Here is a 27,636-nt window from a genome sequence, read left to right on the forward strand (position 1 = left end):
AGTGCTGGGATTACAACTATGAGTCATCATGCCTGGCCAGGTTAAGAATTTTGGAGTGGGAATATTATCCTGGATTATGCAGGTTGGCCTGATATAGTCACAGGGATCCTTAGTAAGTGGAGTCAGAAGATCAGACTGGATATAGATGTGACAGAAAGAAGCAAGTGGCTACAGTGATGTCAGGAAGGGATCCTGACCCCAGGAATGTAAGCTGCCTTCAGAAGCTGGAAAAGGTAAGGGAATTTGATTTTCCTAGAGCCTCCAGAAGGAACCAGCCCTACCAACACCGTGATTTTAGCCCTCATTTTGGACTTCTGGTATCCAGAACTGTAAGAGAATAAATTTGTATTACTTAATCCACCAGGTTTGTGGATTGAATTTGTTACTAGCATGATGGCCAAGCTGGAAACGTAAGGTTGGTTTAAAACTTAAACATCTGTCAATGTAACTAAGTAATATCATTAACAATACAAAGTTTCTCGAAAAGCAGTACAACCATCTAAATAGATTCAAAGTAAGCCTTTAACAAAATTCAATACCTATCCGCGATAAAACTCTCTGCAAACCAAGAATAGCAGGAAACTTCCTTAACCTGATAAACGGCATCTACAAAAACCAAAAACCAAGAAAGCCACAATGTAGTCAATATCACATTTCACAAGGAAAGACTGAGTATTTTCTGTGATTTGGGAAAAGGAAAGGATGTCCTCTCTGCTGACTTTTATACAACACTATACTAGAGGACCTAGCCAGTGTAAGAAGACAAGAAAGAATACAGGGCATACAGATTGGAATGAAAAAGTAAAATGGTCTTTATTCGCAGATACAGGATCATGTAGGTAGCAGATCCTAAGCAATCTACAATACTTAAGAGAACTAAGTGAGTTTAGCAGGTCACAGGACATAAAATCAATTATATTTCTATGTAGTTGCAGTGAATAATGAGATTTCATTTAGGGGTCATTCTGACAAAGATTTGTGCAAGACCTAAATGCTGGAAAGTTTAATACAGTAGGAAGTTCAATCACAATATATTTCTTTAATCCTGTATAGGTCTTAGGTTATTTCTTCAATATGAAGGCTCATGACATAAACATACTGGAAAAATTTTAGATGTTTTTTATATGCTTCTCTTCCTATTCTTTCTATTTTTCTTGTCCTGGAGTTCTTGACTTTTCTGCATCCCTCTTAATCTTTTATATTTTCTTCCTTCTTTTCTGTTGTTTCTGCATTCTCTGAAATTTTCTCAGATCTGACTTTTACAAAGACAATTCCATTGAATCTACTCTTTATCCTGTTCAGATATCCTTGTTGCATCCACAAGTACTTGGAGGATTGTTCACTTAGGTGTAAATTTTGAGTGAGAACTCATCTCTCATATTCAGGGTAACTATTTGTGGTGGTTTATTTGTTTATATGGGGCCCTAGGGCTTTCAACTGTCCTGGTCTAGTATTTATGCTAATTCCTCTGTTTCGGGCTCCTATACTGCATGAGTAGTTTAATATCATATGCCATGAGTGGGTTTTCTGTTCCTTGTAGTGACTTGTTCTACCCCCCAAACCCCAAGCTTACAGTTTTGTTTCTCCGTGATAGTAGGAAAATATAGTTTCTGTGTACTTGAAGTTTGGAGTTTTCTCATCATTTTTCAGAACTTGGAGATTTTCTATTTTTTACTCTTTAACATAGCTTGCATTTTATTTTATTTTATTTTATTATTTTATTTTATTTATTTTAATTTAATTTAATTTTATTTTATTGAGACACAGTCTCTGTCGCCTAGGCTGGAGTGCAGTGGCATGATCTCAGCTCACTGCAATCTCCACTTCCCAGGTTCAAGCAATTCTCCTGCCTCAGCCTCCTGAGAAGTTGGGATTACAGGCGTCCACCACCATGCCTGACTAATTTTTATATTTTTAGTAGAGATGGGGTTTCGCCATGTTGGTCAGGCTGGTCTCGAGCTCCTGACCTCAGATGATACACCTGCCTCTGCCTCTCAGAGTGCTGGGATTACAGGCATAAGTCACAGTCCCTGGCCTTAGCTTGTATTTTAAATATTCTGTTCTAACTTTTCCATGTAGTTTTGGTGAGGAAAAAGGGCTGCCTTTGAACATTATGTTCATGTTTTGGAATGTTACTTTTATTTTTGTTTGTTTAGATCAGTTATAAAGTTAGTTTGACTTGTTTATTTTTAACATAATTTTCTTTTTTTTCTATGGAGGTTATCTTTCTGTGACTTTTTTTTTTTCTTCCTGGATTGTTGGTTCTTGTTTCCTTTCAGAATTGTGATAGTTCAATAATTAAGAGAGTTTTGATGAAATATATTTGTTTATACAGGTAACAAAAGTGTTTCATTTTCAAAACTGAATTTATCTTTGAATGACTTGAGGAAAAATTTGAGTATATGTGAATTCTTATTTTGTAAAGATACACCATCCCAGAGAGTTCAGTTTATCCTTGGTACTGAAGATGATGATGAAGAACATATTCCCCATGATCTCTTCACGGAAATGGATGAACTGTGTTACAGAGATGGAGAAGAATATGAATGGAAAGAAACTGCTAGGTAATACTGCTAAGTCTCTCTCTCTCTCTCTCTTTTTTTTTTTGAGATGGAGTTTTGCTCTCGTTGCCCAGACTGGAGTGCAATGGCGCGATCTCGGCTCACTGCAACTTCCGCCTCCCGGGTTCAAGTGACTTTCCTGCCTCAGCCTCCCTCCCAAGTATCTGAGATTGCAGGAGCCTGCCACCACGCCTGGCTAATTTTTATATTTTTAGTAGAGATGGGGTTTCACCAAGCTGACGAGCCTGGTCTCGAACTCCTGACCTCAGGTTATCCTCCCGTCTAGGTCTCCCATAGTGCTAGGATTACAGGTGTTAGCCACCGTTCCCGGCCTAAATCTCATTTTTCAATTGGCTTTCCTTGATTTCTTTTTGTAATGGGAATATTAAGTTGAAAGTATGAGATATCTGGTGCTTTAAACCAGTGAGCAGAGAATTTCCTTATTAATTGGTAGAAATTCTATCTTTAATTTTTCCCTTTATTCTCAAATTTGTTTACTTAAATAATCCTTTATACTTTAATAAAGAAATTATGTCATTGTAGATTTTAATGTCTACAATTTTGTGTATTGCAAGTTTAAATGAGGAATAGAAGTAGAAACTATATGAAATTCCATAGTTTGTTTTTGTAGACTTAGTATTATGATAGCTAGAATAGAAAGAGGAACTACAAAGGAGGTTTGTGACTATAAATATTGTAGACCATTAGCATAATTTGTGAAAATGTGTTTGTAACCATAGTTTGTCGTTTTCTTTGTTTTTTTTTAAGAACAAATTTTTCTTTATCACATTAAGATAAATGGAATCTTCATTACTTATAAAATATTTTTGTATATTATGCATTCAGATGGCTGAAATTTGAAGAGGATGTTGAAGATGGCGGGGACCGATGGAGTAAACCTTATGTGGCAACTCTCTCTTTGCACAGTCTTTTTGAACTAAGGAGTTGCATCCTCAATGGAACAGTCATGCTGGATATGAGAGCAAGCACTCTAGATGAAATAGCAGGTTATAGTAAACTGACTTAAAAAATATGTAAGATGTAGTGGAATTTTAGACATTCACTTAGTAACTATATGCTGAGTTTCTATTCTGTGGAGTGCAGTATAAGGAAATAAGATAGATTTTTTGTCCTTGATAAATTTGCAGATGAGATTAAATTAAACAGACATAAGTGTAGTATCAGTAAGAGAGTGAATAGTGGCACAAGCAAATACAGAGTCTGTTCTCTGGAAATTCAGAAAAGAGTTTTTTGTTTCCTTGTTTTTTTGGAATGGGGATGTGGGGAATAGCCACAGAGAACATTAACTGTACAAGTTACTCATAAAATGTGAACACATGGGAACAAGGAGTAGGTGATACGAGAGAAAAAGTATTTTAAGGAAGAGTAAAGAAAAGTCTAGAGTAGTATAGACAGGAATCTCAGGAAAGTCAGTTCTGTGTGGATATGCAGATTTCTTCAGTAGTGGTAGGAGGGTATGTTGGGAAACCCAGTTAGAGGTTGGATTGTGACTAGCCTTGAATTATTGGAATTTTTTTTTGTTTTTGTTTATTTGTTTTGGGGGAAAGGGGATCAGAGGGTCTCTCACTGTCATCCAGGCTGGAGTTCAGTGGCACGATCTTGGCTTACTGCAGCCTCCGTCTCCTGGGCTGAAGTGATCCTCCCACCTCAGCCTACTGAGTAGCTGGGATCACAGGTGTATACCACCACACCTGGCTAATTTTTGTATTTTTTGTAGAGATGGGTTTTCGCCATGTAGCCCAGGCTGGTCTTGAACTCCTGAACTGAAACGACCTGCCCACTTTGGCTTGCCAGAATTTTGGGTTTACAGGTGTGAGCCACGGTGCCTAGCCAAGAAATAGGATTTTATTTGGTATTTATATAATAGGCATTTTGGTGGTATTGATGGTTTTTAAGTTGAGGAACAGTGTGATTTGAGATAGATTTAGGAAGATCATTCTGGCAACAGAATGTGGGGTAGCTTTGGATTAGGAAGACTTTAGAAGCAAGTAGGCCAGTTATTCTCTAGGAACAGTCTAAGCAAGGAAAGAGCTCTGGTAGGTTGAGCAATGAAAATCAAAGGGGGAGATTTGAAGGATAATGTGGAGGTAGAAAGTAGAAAAAGGCAGCTATAATACAGCTTTTTGTCCACTAACTAAAATTAATGAAAACCAAAATTAAGTTCGGTGGTAATGAATTTGATGGTGTGACTACCATTGTAGATTGCTGCCATGGAAAAACAAAAATCTGTGGTATTTAGTCTTCAAGAGAACCATGAGCTTAATACAATTTCTCAGGCTAGAAATACTTCAATTTTAGCCAACTGTTAGTTTTGACTGTGTGCTGCAAATATTTAAATTGTCAGTCCTTATTTTCTTGTCTTACATGAATAACTGAAAAATTAAGTTAAGGTTGGGAATATTGAATTTGTATAATACATATGGGTTTCAGACTTTGGTTTGCAATTATCACATAATACCATGTAGTACTTTTAGTATATGTTGTATAATCTAGTGTTCATTTATTTGGTAAACTGTAGTTGTTGTGTTAATGTTAACAGTTTACCTATTACGCTGGTCCTTTCAGGGTTTTTTTTAGTTACCATATAGTTTTGAAAATTTGACCCTCTTCTTCCAAGTTAGTGCCACTGTTTAAAAATATTAATATATATTTTATAAATTAAAAAGTTTAATCACTTCAGTAATGTATAAAATGGTTTCCCCATTCATCATCATTCCCCATTCAGTTTCCCCATTCCCCATTCCCCATCAGTTTCCCCATTCCCCACATCCCCTTCACAACCTGATTTTACTCCTCTTCCTAGAACTTACAACCTCATGACGTTTTATCTATTTGTATGTTGGTTTCTCTACCTCTTGAAGAGAGCAGAAACTTGGCTCTGTTTTGATATTGTTAAACTGCTGTATTCCTAACACATAGCGGACACTCAGTGAACAGTTAATGACTGAGTGGGTCGTGATATTCATCTGCTGGAACAGTTTTGGGGGAGAATACGTGGTTTGGCAATAAAATACCTTTACATCTTAGGAAGGCAGTATTATTGAATATTCAGCTTAATAGAATTTATTGTATTCATACAGGAAAGCACTTTCAGCTATAGGAAGGCTATTAGTATATAATACTAGCCTCTTTATAATTAATAGTATTTATTAAAATAAGGGAGTCTTTGTAATTCCTTTTTATTGGATGGATAATATTCATTTATGCATTGATTATTTAATAGTGACAATAAAACTTTCTAGAGTTACTTAAGATTCTAATTTTTGTCATAAGATTTCACTCACAGTTTATTTATTCCTTTATTTTATGGTCATCTGAGTGTTAAGTAATTTATTTTTTTTCATTGAATAGATATGGTATTAGACAACATGATAGCTTCTGGCCAATTAGACGAGTCTATACGAGAGAATGTCAGAGAAGCTCTTCTGAAGAGACATCATCATCAGAATGAGAAAAGATTCACCAGTCGGATTCCCCTTGTTCGATCTTTTGCAGATATAGGCAAGAAACATTCTGACCCTCACTTGCTTGAAAGGAATGGTGAGATAAGTTGTGGCATCCAATTTTTTGCTAACACTTCTACTGTAACAGCTTTCCAGAACATTACGATTAACATTTGGGGATCTTTAAACACTCACTATACCTACCTCTGAATTATTTCTCCTTCCTGCTTTGTTTCTTTTCAAGGCCTCTCGTATAATTAATTAAAGAGGCGTAAATTATGACCTATAATTTTTAATTTTACATTTTCGAAATTCTAAATCTTGGGTTTGAACCTTTATTTTAGATTTTTCCTACTTTTTTTTTCCTCCTGAATATACTTGGTTTGCTGGTATAAACAAGTGTTTTTGGATTGGTTTGCTGATTTCACGGCTCTTTATTTGTACAACTTGTGAAAGGCTTTTATGACTGTTGCAGTCTTACACTAAGGGTGACCTAGTTGGTGTCTTCTAATCCATTGAGAATGGCTCAGACCCAGGTCTACATATTCCGCCTTTCCACTCTCATTCTTAGGTTACAGGCAGGTTGTGTGGCATGGGGGAAGACAGTGTTTTTACAGTTGTTTACCTCTGTCAGTGTCCTAATACTGGCACACCTGGAGGTTTTGCCTTTCCTCATTTTCTTCTGTGTAAAACAGAGGAATGCATCAGTAGGGTTGAGAACTCTGATGACAGTGAGTCTGGAAAACCCGGGTGCAAAGGATTGGAGTGGCTTATGAGGTACTATAGCCTCCAGCAGTTGCTGTAAGCTGCTACTATTACCCAAAGCTTGTGAGGATTACAATGAGGACTAGTGGAGTATGGGACACGGTGCCTGCTCATCTTTTTTATCCCTTAAATAATAGTATGACTTTGAAGTGTTCTACCAACAAGCAAACATAGGTGATAGGGTCTAATATATCTAAAGTTGGCAATAATCATCTTTTGTATCTTCCACTTGGCCATGAAAACCCTTTTTAATCCATTTAAAATTATGTCATGGTGTATTTAAACAATTTTAAGAGTAAAAGAATATCTCTTACGGACCAGAATTCAATGTAAAAGCAAGCCATGTATAGTGCATTTTAACTCTCTTTTTTTGTCTTTTATTTGTTTTTTATATTTTCTCCTTTGGTGAAGTTCTTTTATCCAGAGGGACCCTATTTAATCTTTACATATGCATTAGTTCCTCTTTATTGTCCAGTTGTAATTTGGTCATCATAAAACATTGGCTGTTTTCTTTTAAATGCCGTTTTAGCATGTTCTTTTGTTGAAATATAGTTACAATTTGAGTTTTTCCTGCATGTAGCTTGTTGTTTAAATGGTGTTTTCTAATGGATTATAGTTTAACCTTTAAATATTTCTGAAAACCCTTGAGCATGTAACTTTGATTACTTAGGCCGTATGGAATTGATTATTGTATTTGCATGTTTTTCATAGAGAATGTTATTATTTTAAGATATACTTAGTAGAAATATGAGGGGTTTAATTATAAGTATGTATGATCTTTTGAAATATTTTAGACCTACTGCCATATTGCTGTTGGTGAGAAGTACTCTACTCTTAGCTAGTGAAATAAAAAATTATATGTATTTGTTTTAATGTATCTGCTACATATTAGAAGTGAGAAGCATACTTTAGGACATTTATTAATACTTTTAGAGAGCTCAAGAATATGTATCCTTTAAAATTGACATTGTGGTTCTCTTATTACAAAATTTCTGTTATTTGCCTTTTTTTTTTTACAAACTTGAGAGCAGCACCACCTGTATATGGTGTCTTACTGACTTAATATTATAAATATTTAATATCACTTTTAAGTTAGAAATTATTACTTAATATTAACATGGACTTTTTCTCTAAGACATAATTATCTCATAGCTGTTTGGTAAAATATAGGAAAAATACGCTAAATATAAGCTATTACTTTTGGTTGTTTTTGGTTTGAGTTCTGTTATATTAATTTTGTATTACATATTTTCATTTGCTATTTATTGTTTAAGCATTGACTTTGTATTGATATTATCATTATAAAAAATGCCATGCTATTGGTCATTCTGATTTCTAACAGGATATTGCCCCCACCATCTATCATTAACAATTTTTTTTTTGTATGTTCTGAGAACTAATTACAGTTTTAAGCAACTTTTTAGTGACTTTCTAATGTGTAAAAACCCAATTGACATGCTAACCATCACAACATGACTTTGAAATTTTGGGCCTTTGAAGTATGCGATTTATAGTGTAAACTGATTTTTTTTTTTTGATGTCTCTATTTGCCTTCTGCAATGAACTTCATAATTTTTCATTTATTTGTTTTATCTCAGGGGAAGGCCTTTCAGCCTCCCGCCACTCTTTGCGAACAGGTCTGTCTGCCTCAAACCTTTCATTGAGAGGAGAATCACCTTTATCTCTTCTTCTCGGTCATCTTCTTCCTTCTTCAAGAGCTGGAACCCCTGCAGGCTCAAGGTGTACAACCCCAGTACCCACCCCTCAAAACAGTCCTCCTCCTAGCCCTAGCATCAGCCGCCTGACCTCCAGAAGTTCCCAACAGAGTCAGCTTCAGGCCCCAGAACTACTGGTTTCACCTGCCAGTGATGATATTCCCACAGTAGTAATTCATCCGCCCGAGGAAGACTTAGAAGCAGCGCTGAAAGGCGAGGAGCAGAAGAATGAGGAAAATGTTGACTTAACTCCAGGCAACTATCCAAAATCCTCCATGTGTGGTGCTTTCTGCCTCTGAGTCACTTGCACTTGGAATGCCTTTTAGCACATAGCTTAAGCAGCATATGTAGATAATGCTTATAATTTATTTTTGACTTCTGCATGTTTTTTTTCTTTATGGTATATTGTGTTAGGTTGGTGCAAAAGTAATTGTGGTTTTTGCCATTGAAAGTTTGCTTCACTTTCAATGGCAAACATTACTTTCAGTGGCAAGAACTCAATTACTTTTGCACCAACCTAATAAAAAAGAGTAAGATTATTAAAAATTTGAGTTACAAAAAGACTACAAAGAAGACTACACATAATTTAAGGCCTTTTTAAAAAGTTTCACTTAGATTTAGAGGTCAAGGCATTTGAACACTTCAGTAAAACATAGACTTTTTTATAATGTTTTAATTTGCCATGAACTTTTTAATATTTATTTATGGATGTATTTATTTTATTTTTTTAGACTGAGTCTCACTCTGTTGCCCAGGCTGGAGTGCAGTGGCGCAATCTCAGCTCACTGCAACCTCTGCCACCCGGGTTCAAGTGATTCTCATGCCTCAGCCTCCTGAGTAGCTGGGACTACAGGTGTGAGCCACCACACCTGGCTAATTTTTGTATTTTTTGTATAGAGACAGGTTTTTACCATGTTGGTCAGGCTGGGTGGACTTTTTTTAGATTGGTAATTTTCTTTCCTTTTCTTTTTTTTTTGGAGACAGGGTCTTGCTCTGGAGGCTGGAATGATCTCAGCTCACTGCAACCTCTATCTCCTGGACTCAAGCAATCCTCCTGCCTCAGCTTCCCAATTAACTGGGACCACAGGGGCATGTCACCATGCCTGGTTAATTTTTGTAGAGACCAGGTCTCACCGTGTTGCCCAGGCTGGTCTCGAACTCCTGGGCTCAAGTGATCCACACACCTTGGCCTCCCAAGGTGCCGAGATTACAGGTGTGAGCCACTGCGTCCCGCCTTGGTAGCTTGGTCTTGTGTGTGTGTGTGTGTGTGTGTGTGTGTGTGTGCATGCAGTTGACTCATAAGGTGAATGAACACATACAAATAAATTATAGTGAAGTGATGTGCCTTAAATAGGGTAGAGTCATACTCTGTCACTCAGGCTGGAGTGCAGTTTCACAGTCATAGCTCACTGCAGCCTTGAACTCCTGGGATCAAGCAATCCTCCTGACTTAGCGTTCTGAGTAGCTGAGACTACAGGCACATACCACAACATCTGGCTAATTTTTTTTTGTAGAGATAGGATCTTGCTGTGTTGCCCAGGCTGGTCTTCAACTCCTGGCCTCAAGCAGTCCTCCTGCCTTATCCTCTCAAAATGCTGGGATTATAGGTGTGAGTCATCAAGCCCAGCCATATCTTTTTTTCTATTTAATGCTTTTCTCCAAAGAATGTAGTACATTTTAGACTTTTTTTGGGGGGTGGGGGGATGGAGGGGAGACAGGTTCTCACTCTGTTGCCCAGACTGGAGTGCAGTAGCACCATCTTGGCTCACTGCACCCTTCGCCTCCTGGGTTCAAATAATTCTCCTACCTCAACCTCCTCAGTAGCTGGGATTAGAGGTGCGTGCCACTACCACCTGGATAATTTTTGTATTTTTAGTAGAGACGGGGTTTCACCATGTTGACTAGGCTAGTCTTGAACTCCTGACCTCAAATGATCCACTCACCTTAGCCTCCCAAAGTACTGGGATTACAGGTGTGAGCCACCATGCCCAGCCTATAACTTAAGGGCTATAAAGTATGAAAATTTGGCTTATCCTTATATTGACTACCTGTACATTTGTACATATATCTTTCTACCTAATTAATATAAAATAAGTATATTTTAGTGACTTTTTTTTTTACTATTTCAGCTAAGCCTCAATGTGATGGATACTAATACTAACCATTGGTTTTAATCACATAAGTATTATCACATTTCTCCAAAATACTGATAACATCCAACACTTCAGTTGTAGCTTGGTTATTAAATTAGCCTTTTTTTTTTTTTTTGAGACGGAGTCTCACTCTGTCGCCCGGGCTGGAGTGCAGTGGCCAGATCTCAGCTCACTGCAAGCTCTGCCTCCCGGGTTCACGCCATTCTCCTGCCTCAGCCTCCCAAGTAGCTGGGACTACAGGTGCCAGCTACCTCGCCTGGCTAGCTTTTTGTATTTTTTTTTAGTAAAGATGGGGTTTCACCGTGTTAGCCAGGATGGTCTCGAACTCCTGACCTCGTGATCCGCCCGTCTCGGCCTCCCAAAGTGCTGGGATTACAGGCTTGAGCCACCGCACCCGGCCTAAATTAGCCTATTTTTAATGTGTATACAAATATGTGTAAATTAGATGGACACACCCATTTTCAGAAACTTAGAAAAGTTAGTTATCTTCCCCTGCATCATACAACTGGTGACTGATAGCCTAAATCCTCTGACTGGAAATCCTTGTGTTCCTATCATTATGAAGTAAACCTCTCTTTCTGTTGGCTTTTGGAAACACACCAATTACATTTAGCCAGAGCTCATTGTAGTTGCAAAAAAAGGATATACTTTTAAAAGTACAAATAGAAGCTTCATGGCTAAATCATTATGACATTAGTTAAAATAGTAGTATGGCTGCCATTGTTTTATACTTTGTTCCAGATACAGTGATAAGTGTTTTTCAAATATCATATTTCTAATTCTTGTAACGATTTGATGAGGTTGGTGTTACTCCTGTTTTTCAGTGAAGAAAGACTTGGAGATGTTAAGATTAGCCAGAGCAGGGATTTGAACTCAGGTCCACTTACAACAAAATCTGTAGTAGAGTATTTCATTGTGAACTTTATCAGTTCATGAAAAAGATAAAATTTAATGATAAAGTAACAACATAAAAGAGGAAAACAACCCTATAAATAATTATTCAGAAGTAATCAGCATTCTAATCTTAAGAACTAAGATTTACTATTTTTCCTTGAACAAAAGTGATTTTAAAAGCTACTTCCTTCCATTTTTTCCCATATTGCATTGATCAGTAACAACGAACACTTCTTGTTTTACCAGCTTCTGTGTTATAAATGATTAGGAACTATAAATTTTATATGGGAGGAAAGGGGGAGGTGGGTTCACATTGGCTTCTTAGGCCATGTTAAGGGGATAAATTAACTGAGAATTGAACATACATTTTTTTCCCATGAGTTTTTGTGATGAGATTTATCAGCGTTTTTGAACAGAAGAAATTAGAATGGAGAGGAGACAGGGAATTTCTAAAGACAAGAATTATGGTTAAAAAGACAACTGTAGATAGTATGTAATTGCTGAGGAACAATAATAGGGACAGCTACACATTATTCCCTGTTCAGTTACCTTTGGTGCTTAAAGCACCTAGAAACTCTAATGGAGTTTCCTTGATGTCTGGTACTGTCTTAGTGGAAGAAAGTGGCCTCAGCATCATTATGTCTTAAGTGACTAACAGCATGGATTTTTGTGTCGTGGAGTCATAATTTGCGCATACCTATAATAAAAAAGTGGTATTTCCCATTAGTTACTTTTTAGAAGATAATTATATGTATAAAAGTTATATGTATAAAATTATAAATAAATTATATAAATTAATATGTATATAACTTGTGGCTGGGCATGGGTAGCTCATGCCTGTAATCTCAGCACTTTAGAAGGTCAAGAAGGGAGGATCACTTGAGGCCAGGAGTTCATAGTGAGACCCTCATCTCTAGGGAAAGAAAAAAAAAGAAAGAAGTGAATTTATTTTTAGTACTTGTAAATACCTTTTTCTAACATAGTGGTTCTGAGTCTCAGCACTATCCACATTTTGGGCTGGATGATTCTTGGCTGGGTGGTCGGGTGGCAGGGGAGCAGTCCTATGCTTTATAGGATGTTTAGCAGTATCCTTGGCTAGCTGCCTGTAGCACCCCCAAGTTGTGACAACCGAGTATGTCTCCAGACATTGCCACAAGTTCCTTGGGGGTCATAATCTTTCCTGGTTGGGCACCATTGCTCTAACGACCTCACTTTCAAATTTTTAATGACAGAAAATGTTGATATCTTTGATTTACTTATGCATACAGTTTTTTTTCCTTAAAGCAAAGTAGTATAGTCCTTCTGTGTTTGTGCTAATGATAGCTTTATTTTTTGGTGATTTGTTCATTTAATTCTGAATCCTAGGAATTTATTATAGGAGTAGGGAGATTGACTGATTGAGCAAACAGTTTTAGTTTAGCTGAGGTTGGGAAAGACTACACAAATCATAATGATGAAGAACCCTAGCATGCATCTGGCGTGCCAGTTTTGAAAAAGGGACGGTTTTTAAGATGACCAGGTTAGCCATGTGACTTCAGGTTATACCTGCTAATTTTGTCTGTGTTGAGTTCTTCATTATTTCTTCCTCTCATTGCTGAGGTAGCCTTACTTTTTCTCAGGGCCTTCTCATCATTGCACTTTTCTCCCTCAAATCTGGCAGCTAGGACTATTCTGGAAAACTGTGCGTTATGTATGCTTTTAATTATACATACACAGGTGGAATACATTTAGCCTTTGGAAGTATGTCATGCTCAGCTCTATTTGCCACCAGGGCCTAATGGTATTCTCAGTTTTCTTGTGTGGAAGTAGTTGGAAGTCACTGAAAAATACTAGTTAACTTTTTGTCTCTTGAGCAAGGCAGGGACTCTTCTGGAAGCTTAGGGACAAAGGTCAAAGAAGAGGAATCTTCTTGGTGTGCCAAGCTAAGATTGTAAGAAATGAGTTAAGGCTTGGGAAAACATTTTTATTTCAGAATTGTTTAACTTTTCCAGAAAATAAGCACATGGCTAAATAGATTGCAAATTAAGATTTTGCATCACATCAACTTTGTAGTTTAGGTATTTACAGGGAAGTCTCTGTCATTAAACGTAAGCCATAAACCCAGAAGACTTAGTTTCAGTATTCGCTGGTTATAGTATATTCTGTTTTACAAAAGTGAAAACTCCTTTAGATGTGTCAAGTATATCTGATGTACTTTAAATTCTGGAGCTTGATTACCAATACATCTTCGGAGCTTATAGAGTCTAATCACAGAACAGATTTTAACTGAACTTGCATGTGTTGCTGTGCATGGGACAGTTAAGACAAAAAGTCAAGTCTGTTGTATGTCAGTACCTTTTCCTGCTATAATATTCAGTGTCTTATGAATTATTAGTCTATATTCTTGCACTAGAAAATCTTGGATGTTTTGAAAAAATGAGATGCATTTAATGTTAGGTTGGAGCAAAGGAAATTGCACCAACCTAATAGTAGAAGTCTGTGTAGTGTACTTGAATTTAAATTTTTTTTTTTTTTTTTGAGACAGAGTTTTGCTCTTGTTGGCCAGGCTGGAGTGCAGTGGCACAATCTCGGCTCACTGCAACCTCTGCCTCCTGGGTTCAAGCAGTTCTCTTGCCTCAGCCTCCCGAGTATCTGGGATTACAGGCATGCTCTACCACACCTGACTAATTTTGTAGTTTTAGTAGAGAGGGTGTTTCTCCATGTTGGTCAGGCTGGTCTCAAACTCCTGACCTCAGGTGGTGATCTGCCTGCCTTGGCCTCCCAAAGTGCTGAGATTACAAGGCGTGAGCCACAGCGCCTGGCCCTATTTTTTTTTTTTTTTTTTTTTCTTTTAAAGACGGAGTTTCTGTCTCGTTGCCCAGGCTGGATTGCAATGATGCAATATTGGTTCACTGCAACCTCCGCCTCCTGGGTTCAATCAGTTCTCCTGCCTCAGCCTCCCAAATACAGGCACATGCCACCATGCCCAACTAATTTTGTATTTTTAGTAGAGATAGGGTTTCACCATGTTGGCTAGACTGGTCTTGAACTCCTGACCTCAGGTGATCCACCCACCTTGGCCTCCCAGAGTGCTGGGATTATAGGTGTGAGCCACCACACCTGGCTGAATTTAAAATTTTTTTAATTTTAACTTTTTTTGCAGAATTAGAATTCATAGTGTTAATGGTTAGTCTCATATTAAGCAGTGTTTTTATTTTATTATTGTGAAATGTTGGTGTTGAATGTCAGTTTTGAAATGAATATACTAATGCTTCAATATGTGTCTGTCCTTTGCAATTCAAATAACTATTATATCTAATCCAAATAAGCTATTTTTATGAGTTTGTCTGACTTTTAGAGATGGAGTGAGTTGCTTACAGTCACATGGATACAAAGTGGCAGAGAGTGCGTAATTTAAACACAGATCTCTTTGGTTATAAAACCCTTACTCTGCCAATTTCATTGTAAAAAACTTATTATATTTTAAAGTTGGATTTCTTAAGAGTAATGACAATAGGTATTATAGACATAAATGTTACCAAAGAAAAATGAAAAGTCTTGAGGAAACTTCTGATTATTGGAGATTATGTTAATTCAACCTGCATTTATTTAGTGTAGCTTTTTTCTGAGTTACACTTAGGGTTTGTCAGAGAATTTATTGTTGAACGCATGCTAAGTGTAGCTAGGCTTCATTAAGCTCCATGCATTTCACATGTTTGTGATAATTAAAAGTATATTCCCTAAGTATTTTTAATGGTAATCAGACTCAGGTCTTCTATCTTTTGTGGTTCACATCAACTCACGTTTTTTTTTCTTTTTGCAAAAGGCCACAGTTTTTGTAAATTCTAATTGTATTATTTTAAATATTAAAATGTGTAGCTGTATTATTGCTTAAAACATTGTTCTAGTTTTGCTGGTATGTTACTAACACAGGGCACTTTTTTTTTTAACCTTGCATATTTGCTTTTATTATATTAATAAATCATCACTTTCAGAATGTGAGCAGAGTCAGGTTGCAAAGTAAATTTTCTTCTTACTAATTTGGAATTTGTCTTTAAACATAGGTATTTTGGCCTCTCCCCAGTCTGCTCCTGGAAACTTGGACAATAGTAAAAGTGGAGAAATTAAAGGTAATGGAAGTGGTGGAAGCAGAGAAAATAGTACTGTTGACTTCAGCAAGGTAATTCTATCATTAACTGAAAATTCTCACAATTATTCTTAATGAGAAACTAAGTAGTAACTTGTGGCTTTATTAACATTGATTATAGTAATTTTTTAGTAGACTGGTGCTTACAAACCTGCATGTGATGTCTGTGATATGTTAATTTAATGTAAACAACTGTGAGAAGGGTTACAGTTAACCTGTGAGTACTTGAGTAACTTTACACCGTTACTAGTGTTAGAAATTCTGAAAAAGAGTATGTGAGTAATACGATATTTCCATCCACACCTATCCATAGATACCGTGAAACGTTAGTACTTTGTGAACTACAGTCATTTGTTCTGGAGCTACCACCGCTAAAAGGTTAATTCTGGGAGGGCTGTAATGCGATCCCAGAATTACTGTCTTATGGTGTTAGTACTTTTGGAATGTCACTGAGAAACATGTTGGTGCTTCCCCATGGGTAGGTAAAGGCATGGATTTTAAAAAAATACCTGTGTGAACTATGATTTTTTAAATTTTGGTAAATGAGTATTTTGTTGAAATAGATAAACCTTAATTTAAAAGAACAGGATAAAAGACTAATAAGTTCAAATTATAACTGAATTTAAAATGTACTTTATGAGTATTGCTTACGAACAATTGATTTTATCTAGCCACTAATTTTTTAGTAATATTAATTTGCTATAGGTGGATGCTCATGGTATTTTAATATTTTTGTATCCAGTATAAGACTTTTTAATAAATGTAATTATGTCAAGCAGTTTTCATTTCTTAAGCCTTTTATTCTTTGATGAAATGTCTACAAGATATATTTTACAGAAAAGGAGTTTAAATGGTTTGCATTATAGCTTTGTTGAGTGTTGTAGTCTAAAACTATAGGACGCCTTGCATTACGGACATTGGCTGTGCAGAAAGGCTATTGTATTTTAAATTTTTCTGACCTATCCTGATCATATTTTACTGGTGCTCACGTTATTTCAGATAGTGCAAAGTACTCAGTAGCAAAATTGCAATTTATTTCTTGTTAAGTGAATAAATTAATGTAATTTACATTATAGAGTTCCTCTAGGCATGGCAGTTGCCGTTTATTTTTGTTCCTCTGTCACAGTCTTACTTTTTTTTACTTGGCCTATCTTTGTGTATACCTCCTTGTCTCCTGTTGGGCAGGAGTCTGCCTCCTGGCACTGTAGTTGTGGCACACTGGGTGTGGGACTCAAGAGGCCCGCTGTAAGTGCTGGTTTTATTTTTCATAGATAGCCCTGTAAGTGGTTGTTTAGTGACTTGTGTGAAACTGCGTATAAATGAAGTTCACATAGTTTGATATCATGTGTAACCTTTTCCTTGTAATTATACACAGAAAACTAAATTTTACTACTATATCATTATCATATATCTGTACCAGTAAGGGCTGTAGATTTTTGTTTTAAATAAAAACAAGGGGCCAGGCGCAGTGGTTCATGTCTGTAATCCCTGTGTTTTGGGAGGCTGAGGCAAGAGAATCACTTGGCCAGGACTTCAAGACCAGCCTGGGCAATATAGCAAGCCCCACACTTCTACAAAAAACAACAAAAATTAGCCGGGCATGGTGGCGCATGCCTGTAGTCTCAGCTACTTGGGAGGCCAAGGTGCGAGGACTGCTTAAGTCCGGGAGTTTGAAGTTTACAGTGAGCTATGTTCCTGCCACTGCACTTCAGCCTGGGCAATAGAGTGAGACCTTGTCTCAAAAATACTACTAATAAAATAAAAGTTATGATTTTTTTCCTCTTAATGAAAATACTGGGGAATGCCCAGAGTTCTTTTTTGGTTTGTTTTTAGGGGGACTTTACATAAAATGTAAAGGATCCAATTCATTTACTTCTAAGGTTAAGTAATATAAAACCATGAATATTTTTTAGCACTGTGTATAATTTCATGAACCATTGTTAGTTTGTGAGCTATATATTTGTCCTTAATAGTTTTTAATGAATAGTGCAGTATTCATTGAATAATTTCTCAAGTTCATGTTTGATAATTTAGATCTCTGAAGTAGTAAAGATTGTGACAGTTAAAACAGTAGCATTGATTCAAATATGTTTGCTTGCTCTTTTGTATTTGTCTACTCCATTCTTTATAGTTGTGAAAATTTTGACATTTTAAACATTCATTAGATCACAAGTTTTGATTAGCAAATAGTAGTCTTATAAAGCAGTTTTTCTTTCCTGTTTCTCTCTAGTCTTACAAGTACCACGGAAACTTAATTTTAATTATTCTTTATTTGTCAATAGGTTGATATGAATTTCATGAGAAAAATTCCTACGGGTGCTGAGGCATCCAACGTCCTGGTGGGCGAAGTAGACTTTTTGGAAAGGCCTATAATTGCATTTGTGAGACTGGCTCCTGCTGTCCTCCTCACAGGGTTGACTGAGGTCCCTGTTCCAACCAGGTAAAGAGTTAGTTCCAAGTAACATTCTCTAAGCATTTTCAAAATCTACAGGTTTTTATCCAGTGAATGAACAAGTGTGTTGATTTATGTAATAAAAGCTCATTTTATTTAATTTTATCTTATTTTTGAGACAATCTCACTTTGTCACCCAGGCTGGAGTGCAGTGGCACAATTTCAGCTCACTGCAACCTCCACCTCCCAGGTTCAAGCGATTCTCCTGCCTCAGCCTCCCTAGTAGCCTGGATCACAGGTGTGCAGCACCACGCCCAGCTAAGTTTTGTATTTGTAGTAGATACGGTGTTTTGCCATTGTCCCAGCTGGTCTCAAACTCCTACTTAAGTCTCCTACTTAAGTGATCTGCCTGTCTTGGCCTCCCAAAGTATTGGGATTACAGGTGTGAGCCACTGTGCCCAGCCAAAAGCTCATTTTAATATTTAATATTCAGTCATTGTACCAAATACTTTGAATATAAGACCACTATGAATAGGGTATAAAATCATTTTCTTCTTGGAACTAAAAAGTACAATAAAATAAATATCGGCTGGGTGCAGTGGCTCACGCCTGTAATCCCAGCACTTTGGGAGGCCGAGGCGGGTGGATCACCTGAGGTCAGGAGTTTGGAAGAAAGTTAATTATGGATGCTTTTCCTAGTTCTGTGATTTCCTAATTAGTCCAGGTGGGGTTGCCATCTTTTTTCAGTGATTGGTGGGGGGGAGTAGAAAAGATGTCTGAGTGTTGTTTCTTTATATTGGAATGGTTTCTTTTTTATGATTGCCTAGATTTGTGAGGGTATGATGTTTATTATAAATCTGTATTTTCATATTTCCTCAGGTTTTTGTTTTTGTTATTGGGTCCAGCAGGCAAGGCACCACAGTACCATGAAATTGGAAGATCAATAGCCACTCTCATGACAGATGAGGTAATCAAAATACCCAAGTCTCTTTGAAGTATACGCTGATATGCAGCATATAGTATATATTAAATTATAGTTCTCTTTTCTTTCATAATGAAGCTTTAAAACTTTTCCTTGCTGTGTATACTGTTTTATCTTGTATTTACGTACCTCAGCTATTTGCCTTCGGTTAGGTTTTTAAGACCTTTATTTTCAAGATCAGTGGGTACTTAAAAATTTTTTTTTGTTTTAAATATTTGTAATTATTGACTACCTTCTTGAACTTTTGAAATTTTGGGATTTTTTTTTATCCTGGATTTCAGGATATAATTTCTCTAGGTTTTCCTTGGAACATTTTTTTTCCTGTAAATTTCTCTGATATGGGGTCCTGATCTTTGACGATAACCTACATATTAATCAGGACCTTGTCTTTCTTTTCAAGAGAGATTTGTAATCAGATTCTTGCCAGACATCAATGCTGTGTGTCCCAAGGGTATTTGAAATGCCCCATATCTGAACCCGACCTAATTTTTCTTTTTTTTCTTCTTCTTTCTCTCTCTTTTTTTATTTTGTGGAGACAAAGTCTCACTATGTTGCCAGGCTGGAGTGCAGTGGTGCAGTCTCGGCTCACTGCAATTCTCCTGCCTCAGCCTCCTGAGTAGCTGGGACTACAGACACACACCACCATGTCCAGCTAATTTTTTTGTATTTTTAGTAGAGACGGGATTTCACCATTTGGCCAGGATGGTCTCAATCTCCTGACCTCATGATCCGCACCCCTCGGCCTCCCAAAGTGCTGGGATTACAGGCCTGAGCCACCGTGCCTGTCCCATTTTTCTGTCCTCTTTCAACCAGCCAGTCACCAGATTCTTTTTACCTCTTCAATGTGTTTTGCATTTAATCTGTCACATTCTTTCCATCTCTACTGCCATTTCTCTGGCTTAGCCTTTGATTTGTGGATTCAGGTAGCCTTTATGGGTCTTTATTGTATAGTATTTTTCTCTGCACTTTCAGTAACATGCAAATTTGTATGTATCATTTCCTTAGTCCAAAGGTATTAATGACTTCCTATCATATAGTGAAATTTAAATTTAAACTTTTGGCTGGGTGCAGTGGCTCACGCCTGTAATCCCAGCACTTTGGGAGGTTGAGGTGGGTGGATCACTTGAGGTTGGGAGTTTGAGACCAGCCTGGCCAACATGGTGAAACTCCATCTCTGCTAAAAATACAAAAATTAGCTGGGCGTGGTGGCGCAGTTCTCCTGTGTCAGCTTCTTGAGTAACTGGGATTACAGGCGTGCACCACCATGCCTGGCTAATTTTGTAGTTTTAGTGGAGATGGGGTGTTACTAACTTGGCAAGGCTGGTCTCAAACTCTTGACCTCACGCGATCTGCCTACCTGGGCCTCCCAAAGTGCTGGAATTACAGGCATGAGCCACTGTGCCTGGTCAGTTACCTCCTTCAAGAGAACTTTCCTGGCTACTTTGTTCTTTCCCATCAGTTTCCCTCTCTATACCCTACGTTCTTTTTATCAGAGCATCTGTCAATACCTATAATTATTTAATGACACGTTTCACTGTCTTTCCTCCTAGAAAAAAAGGTTATTGAATATATAGGGAAACTTGCCTTACCTGTCACCATTGCATTATCCACAATGCTTAGAATTGTATTTTAGCAGTTAGTAGTTAGCCAGTAGCTGTTGATCATTAAATAAACTATTTAAGTAAAGTTGTTTGCATATCCACATGCTACAGTGTTTTATTTTCTAATCAATTACTATTTCCCAGGCAAAATTTTATTTTTAAAAAATTGTTCTAAACATGTAGCTGTTCTCTTTCATTGTTTGTTGTTGTTATTCATCTGATAATACTGAGTGGATTACCTTGTATAGTTGTTACCCGGGGTGGGCTGAATACCTGCCTGAGATAAGAGTTTAGGTGATTATTGCGAAGCTATTTATGATATCCAGAGTGGACTATGTGTAGAATTTTTTTTTTTCAGCTTTAAAACCTTTTTACTCAATATATTTTTTACTTAGATCTTCCATGATGTAGCTTATAAAGCAAAAGACAGAAATGACCTCTTATCTGGAATTGATGAATTTTTAGATCAAGTAACTGTCCTACCTCCAGGAGAGTGGGATCCTTCTATACGCATAGAACCACCAAAAAGTGTCCCTTCTCAGGTAAGAATCCAGAGCTATTCTTCTGTAACTTACTTTATTTTAATAAAATTATTTTTGATTAGCTATGATTCAAAAACTAAAACAGAGAAGTTGTATCCCCACCTCGTCCCTTTTACCTTCTTACCCCCACACTTACCTCCTAGGGGGGACCAATTTTTACTAGTTTTTTGTTTATCCTTTTCATTTTTTATTCAGTACTTGAAACTATGAAACTATGAACATGTAGTCTTGTTTCTCTTACCAAAAGTTAATGTACTGCATATACCGTTCTGTACCTTGCTTTTTTCATATAAAAGTATATCTAGGAGATCTGATGTAAGAAATCATGAAAATATTCCTTACTCAATTTTTCACAGCTTTGTTGTCTTCTATGCATGAGTGTACCATAGTTTATTCTGTTCCTGGGTTCTATCACTCTTTTGCTGTTTCAAACCATGCATGACAGTAATCACATGTTGTTTTAGTCTTGTGCAGATGTATCTGTAGAATAGATCCCCAGTAACAGGATTGCTGGATCAAAGGGGAATTTATATATAATTTTAGTAGACATTACTAGAATTCCTTCCATCAGCTGGACTGTTTTGGACTCCCACAGTGATGTATGAAAGGGCCTATTTCCCTACATCCTCACTGACACTGTGTGTTGCCAAACTTGGGATATTTGTCAATCTAATAGGTATCTTTATCTTCCTATTTTAAGTATTTTAATGAGGTTTTTAATTTAGTTTTTATGGGACAGGGTCTTGCTCTGTCACCCAGACTGGAAGGCAATGTCGTGAACATGCCTCAGTTTCCTGGGCTCAAGCAAACCTCCTGCCTTAGCCTCCTATGTAGCCTGGACTGCAGGTGTATGCTACAAGCCCCAGCTAATATTTTGATACTTTGTAGATATAGTGTCTCACTTTGTTGTGCAGACTGATCTCAAACTCCTGGGGCTCTAGTGATTCTCTTGCTTCAGCCTCCCAAAGTTATAGGATTACAGCCGTGAGCCACTGCTCCCGGCCTTATAATGAGGTTTTAATTTGCATTTGTATAATTAGTGAGGTTGAATATTCTTGATTATCTTTTGTTCATTGCCCCACCAGCATGTTTTTTTTTTTTTTTCTTTTTTAACATTTAAATTGTTCATTGATCCTTTGGAAGTTTTGATAGCATATTTTATGTGGGTATAGACCCAGCTTCATCTTTTTTCTGAATTGCTGCCTAGTTCTCCCTGTTCATTACAGAGCTAAACATTACTCCCCTTGGTTGGTGATGCTGCCTTTATTAACTAAAATTCCATTTGCATCTAGGCCTGTTTTGGACTTTGTTTTGTTTTCTGTTGGTCTGTCTATTCATGGACCAATTTCACACTCCAATTTTTTAGCCTTTTGGTATATTTTAACATCTGGTAGGTCTAGACGTGTTCTTGCTCTCCTTCTTACTCTTGTTTTTCTGAATTTTCTTGGCTATCTTGCGTATTTATTTTTCTGTGTAGGCTTTAAAATCAGCTTTCTGTATTCAGAAATATGTGTAATGGTTTTTTAAAAGTTGTGACAAATTTCTTATTGAATTGAAGGAAGACTAACGTCTTCATGACTTTGAGTCTTTCTTTTCAAAAACATGGAGTGTCTCTCACCAGTTGATTTTCTGTTTCAAGCAAGTTTTTGTCTTCTTAAAGGATGTTTCAAGTTTTCCTTACTTATAATTTACATGTTTCTTGATGAGTATATTCATGAGTATTGTATCTTTGTTGCTTTTATATGAAATGAAGGCTATTTGTTATTTTTTATGTGCATATATGCATACACAGTTGACCCTTGAACAATTTGAGTTTGAACTGTGTAGTTCTAATTATGTGGATTTTTTTCAGTAAACATTGGAAAGGTTTTTGATAATTTGAAAAAATTTGCATACAAACTTCATAGCCTAGAAATATCAAAAAATTAAGATTAATTAGGTATTCCTGAATGCGTAAAATATATGTACATACTAGTCTTCTTTAATAATAGTTTATTAGCATAAAATATATACAAATCTATTCTAAAAAGCTAAAATTTATCAAAAACTTATACACACTAAGAATGTACATGGCACCATTCTCAGTGGAGAGAAATGTAAATAAAAGTAAAGATGCAGTATTAAATCCTGACTGCATAAAATTAACTATAGTAAATACTGTACCGCTGTCATATTGTAATTTCATAGTTACTGCCTGTTGCTGTTGCAGTGAGCTCAAGTATTGCAAGTTAACGAGCATAAAGTGTTGTGTGTTGCTCATCGTCTGCACATCAGCAGTTTGTCTCTCCAGTAAATTCTGTTTACCCTAAAAAGTGATCATGAGGTTCTCATATATTTTTCATCATGTTTACTGCAATGCTGGAAAGTTTTGAAAAACAACATGGGACTCATACAAAGTCCCATTAGTGCTACTAGTAAGTGTTCCTAAGAAACAGAGAAAAGTCATGCAAATGTAAGACAAAGTTGATTCGCTTGGTATGTACCATAGAATGACATCTGCCATTACCTACCATTTCAAAATAAATGAATCTAGTGTAAGGATCATTGTAAAAAGAAAAGGAAACATAAAGTCGTCACTGTAGCTATGCCAGCAGGCATGAACACTTTTGCTTTTTGCAAAATACCTTTTTATCTCATATTGAAAATGCAACTTTTATGTGGGTGCAGATTACTATAAGAAAGACATATCTATAGATTCTGATATGACCAAGAAAAGGCAGTCATTTTACAACAACATAAAGCAAAAGAAAAGCGAAGGATCAGAGAATTTAGTGCCAGCAAAGATGGTTTGGTAATTTTAGAAAGAAGTTTGGCTTAAAAAATGTCAAAATAACTGGAGAAGCAGCTTCTGCCCTCCAGGAGGCAGCAGATGAGTTCCCAGATCAGATCCTATTAAGAAAATCCCCTGAACGGGTTTTTAATGCAGATGAAAATACCCTGTTCTGGAAATAATGCTACAGAAGACTTTTATTAGTAAGGAAGGTTAATGAGCACCAGGATTTAATGCAGGAAGGGTTAGCTAACTGTTTTGTGCAAATGCACTCCAATTTATGATATTTACCCTTCTCTATAAAGCTGTTAATGCTGAGCTTTGAAAGGAAAAGATAAATGCCAGCTTCCAGTCTTTTTGTTGTACAAGAAGGCCTGAATGAGAACCCTTTTTCTGGATTGGTCCCATCAGTACATTGTTCCTGAAGTCAGGAAGTACCTTGCCAGTAAGGGGCTGCCTTTAAAAATTTTTTTCATATTAGACAATGCCTCTGGCCACCCAAAACCTGTGAGTTCAACACCAAAGGTGTCGAAGTGGTCCACCTGTACCCAAGCACAACGTCTGTAGTTCAGTCTCTAGATTAGGGGACTGAGGACCTTTAAGGCTTGTTACATTAGATGCTATATAGAAAAGATTATTAATGCTCTGGAAGAGAACCTTGGATAGCAAGGACATCATGAAAGTCTGCAAAGATTACACCATTGAAGACACCATCATTATTATAGAAAAAGCCAGGAACATCATCAAACCTGAAACAGTAAATTCCTTCTTGGTGAAACTGTACAGATGTTGTGCATGACTTAACAGGTTTTACGACAGAGCCACTCAAGGAAATTGTGTATATGGCAAAAAAGGTGGAAGTTGAAGGGTTTCAAGATGTGGATCTTGGAGAAGCTCAAGAACTAATAAACACCACACCAGAGGAGTTAACAGAACACAACTCGATGGAGATCAGTGCTTCCGAACCAGTGCTGGTGATGAGGACAAAGATATAGAATTAGTAGTGCCAGAAAACAAATTGACATCAGCTGATCTGGCAGAAGGGTTCTGATCATTCAGGATTGCTTTTGACTTCTTTTGCGACATGGATCCTTCTATGGTTTGGGTACTACAGGAAACAAGTATTGGTACTGTCCACATTTTAAGAGAAATGAAATAAGTGAAATAGAAATTATGATGTATTTCCATTAATATTTTCTTTTCGCTAGCTTACTGTATTGTGAAAATGTAGGTTATAACACCTCTAACGTGCCAAATGTATGTTCGACTGTTCGTGTTACCAGTAAGGCTTTCGAGTCAACAGTAGGCTTATTAGATTGAGTTTCAGGGAGCTGTACACAAAATTTCAACTGCGTGGGAGTTGGTACCAACTCCCTTGTTTATTCAAGAATCAACTGTGTATTTTATTATTTTTGTTGAGATGGAGCTTTGCTCTTGCCACCCAGACTGGAGTGCAATGGCGCGATCGCAGTTCACAGCAACCTCCGCCTCCCGGGTTCAAGTGTTTCTCCTGCCTCAGCCTCCTGAGTAGTTGGGATTACAAGTGCCTGCCACCATGCCCAGCTAGTTTTTGTATTTTTAATAGAGACGAGGTTTCACCATGTTGGCCAGGCTGGTCTTGAACTCCTGACCTCAGGTGATCGACCTGCCTCGGTCTCCCAAAGTGCTGGGATTACAAGTGTGAACCACCACGCCCGGCCTCAACTGTGTATTTTTAATCCTGTTACCATTCTTAATTGTTTGTAATAGTTTTTCAGTCATCATATAATCTGTAAGTAAGAGATAGTTTTATTCCTCCTTTTCTAAATCTTGTAATTGTTTTCTGTTGTCTAATTGTATTGACTAAAATCTCTAGTACAGTGTTAAATAGCATGGGCTTTAAATAGGCATTTCTTACCTTGTTTCTCACTGTAGTCAAATATCTCTAGTATTTCTCCCTTTAAGTAAGATAATGACATTGGAGCCAAAATATACATTTCATCATGTTAAGAAAGTAACATTATTTCTTTTTTATTGATATTTAAAATATAAATTGATGTAGAATTTTATCAAATGCCTTTTCAGCGTCTCTGGCAAATGGTTATACTAATTTTATTTATCAATTATTATGGTAAATCTTACGAATAGATTTTTGAATATGAAAGAATTCCTGGAGTCAACCCAGTTTGGACTTTAAAGTGGTAGTGGTCTGTGTCTACTAGTTTGTTTGTATTACTATAGATTGGTTTATAGATTTTTGTGCCATCTTCACATTTTATACTTCACATAAGTATACTTGTTTCATAAAAAAATTTGTAAGTTTTCATTTGTGGTGTTAAACGGTTTCAAATGGTGTGGAATAATTTGATTTTAAAAGTTTGGAAAACTTCCTTTGTAAATTTTTTTGAGCTTGAATCTTTTGTCATGTAGACTTCAACAATTAGCTTATTTCTTTGGAAATCGGTATATGTAAAACTTCCTATTTTTTCTGGTGTCAGTTTTGGTAAATCGTTTTCCTAGTGTATTACCAGATTCATCTAGGTTTCAAATTTATTTGCATGGAGTTATATAAAGTGTAGTATGTATATATGTATGTATATAAAATGTGCTCACTATGAAATTATTGCCTCTTACCCTTTTTTGTTTTGTTATTAAAGGTCTATTGTATTTTTCAAACAGCAGCCTTTAAAATTTATTTTAGTACTTTTAAAAAATGCGTTTTATTTTGTATCTTAGTTTCTGCTGTTAGCTGTTTTATTTCGTTCTTTTCACTTTTGTCCAGAAAAGATTTTTTTGTTTTCACATTTTCTGAGGTAGTTGTTTAATTCACTTTTTTTCCTTCTTTCATTTTTGTTAATATAATTTATTAATTTTCTTGAATGTGCTTTGCCTGGGTCTCATGGGTTGTATTAGGTTGGCGCAAAAGTAATTGTGGTTTCGGCCATTGTCTTTAATCAAATCAAGTAAATGATTAATTTAAATCAATTAAATGATTAATTAAATTAAAAATACTGGCCAAAACCACAATTTTATAATTTGTAGTTTTTCAAATTATTTTTGTTTCCTAGGAGTTCTAAAATTTTATCCCTTTCCTCTTTAAGATGTAAGTTTGAAAATTGAAATTTTGTGAGATTTTGACATTTTCAGATGGCAATCTTTTATTTGTAGATGGGCTTTGCTATTCTCTAAATACGGAACATGTAAACTGGCTAGCAGAAGTCTTTAATTCAACTAGAGCCTTTGACCCAGTAAACCTCCTGGGATGACAGATCTCTGTCTCCCTTTCCCTTTACCTCTCTGTTTCCTTTTCTTTCATCTTTCCCCTTGTATGTGCACATGCACACACATATTTTTAGCCCTGGCAATCTCTTGATGTAACAAGTTAAAAGTTCGTTTCTTTGTCTTCAACAGAGGGGGAGAAATCCTGTCTCATGTGAATAGTACTCTTGAATTTGTAATAAAATGTCATGCGAAGTTAATTTTTGTGGAAACATGTTTATCAAACAGCTCTTATTTTTTAAGGGAAGTATTTTAGTAGAAGAAAAATGAAATTTACTTTTTTCTTAATGTAAAGCATATTTTTCAATAGTTAACAGGAGCAGTATTTTTAAAGTTTTGGTGGGAGAGCTGCTTTTTTGGAGGTTACTTCTGTTTGTAGCTATTGGTGAATAGGAGTTTGAAATGGTATGTGT

At 36.5% G+C, this 27,636-nt stretch overlaps 1 protein-coding gene across 5 annotated transcripts in view; it reads left to right on the plus strand.

The window, feature by feature from the left end:
• The window catches only part of SLC4A7 (solute carrier family 4, sodium bicarbonate cotransporter, member 7), an 82,210-nt gene that overhangs the window by 15,899 nt on the left and 38,675 nt on the right, over window positions 1-27,636 (plus strand). For 2 of the 5 annotated variants that reach the window (XM_011956219.1, XM_011956221.1), the window contains 8 exons: window positions 2,426-2,564; window positions 3,408-3,568; window positions 5,934-6,122; window positions 8,389-8,760; window positions 15,596-15,711; window positions 17,961-18,118; window positions 18,950-19,037; window positions 21,049-21,195. In XM_011956219.1, coding sequence (XP_011811609.1) covers window positions 2,426-2,564; window positions 3,408-3,568; window positions 5,934-6,122; window positions 8,389-8,760; window positions 15,596-15,711; window positions 17,961-18,118; window positions 18,950-19,037; window positions 21,049-21,195 — 1,370 coding nt within the window. Of the gene's footprint in view, window positions 1-2,425; window positions 2,565-3,407; window positions 3,569-5,933; window positions 6,123-8,388; window positions 8,761-15,595; window positions 15,712-16,863; window positions 16,924-17,960; window positions 18,119-18,949; window positions 19,038-21,048; window positions 21,196-27,636 lie in introns of all 5 variants that reach the window. The other 3 variants (XM_011956224.1, XM_011956222.1, XM_011956220.1) reach the window with 2 other exon arrangements.

Source organism: Colobus angolensis, unplaced genomic scaffold, assembly GCF_000951035.1.
Source record: "Colobus angolensis palliatus isolate OR3802 unplaced genomic scaffold, Cang.pa_1.0 Scaffold411, whole genome shotgun sequence".
Classification (NCBI taxonomy): Eukaryota; Metazoa; Chordata; class Mammalia; order Primates; family Cercopithecidae; genus Colobus; species Colobus angolensis.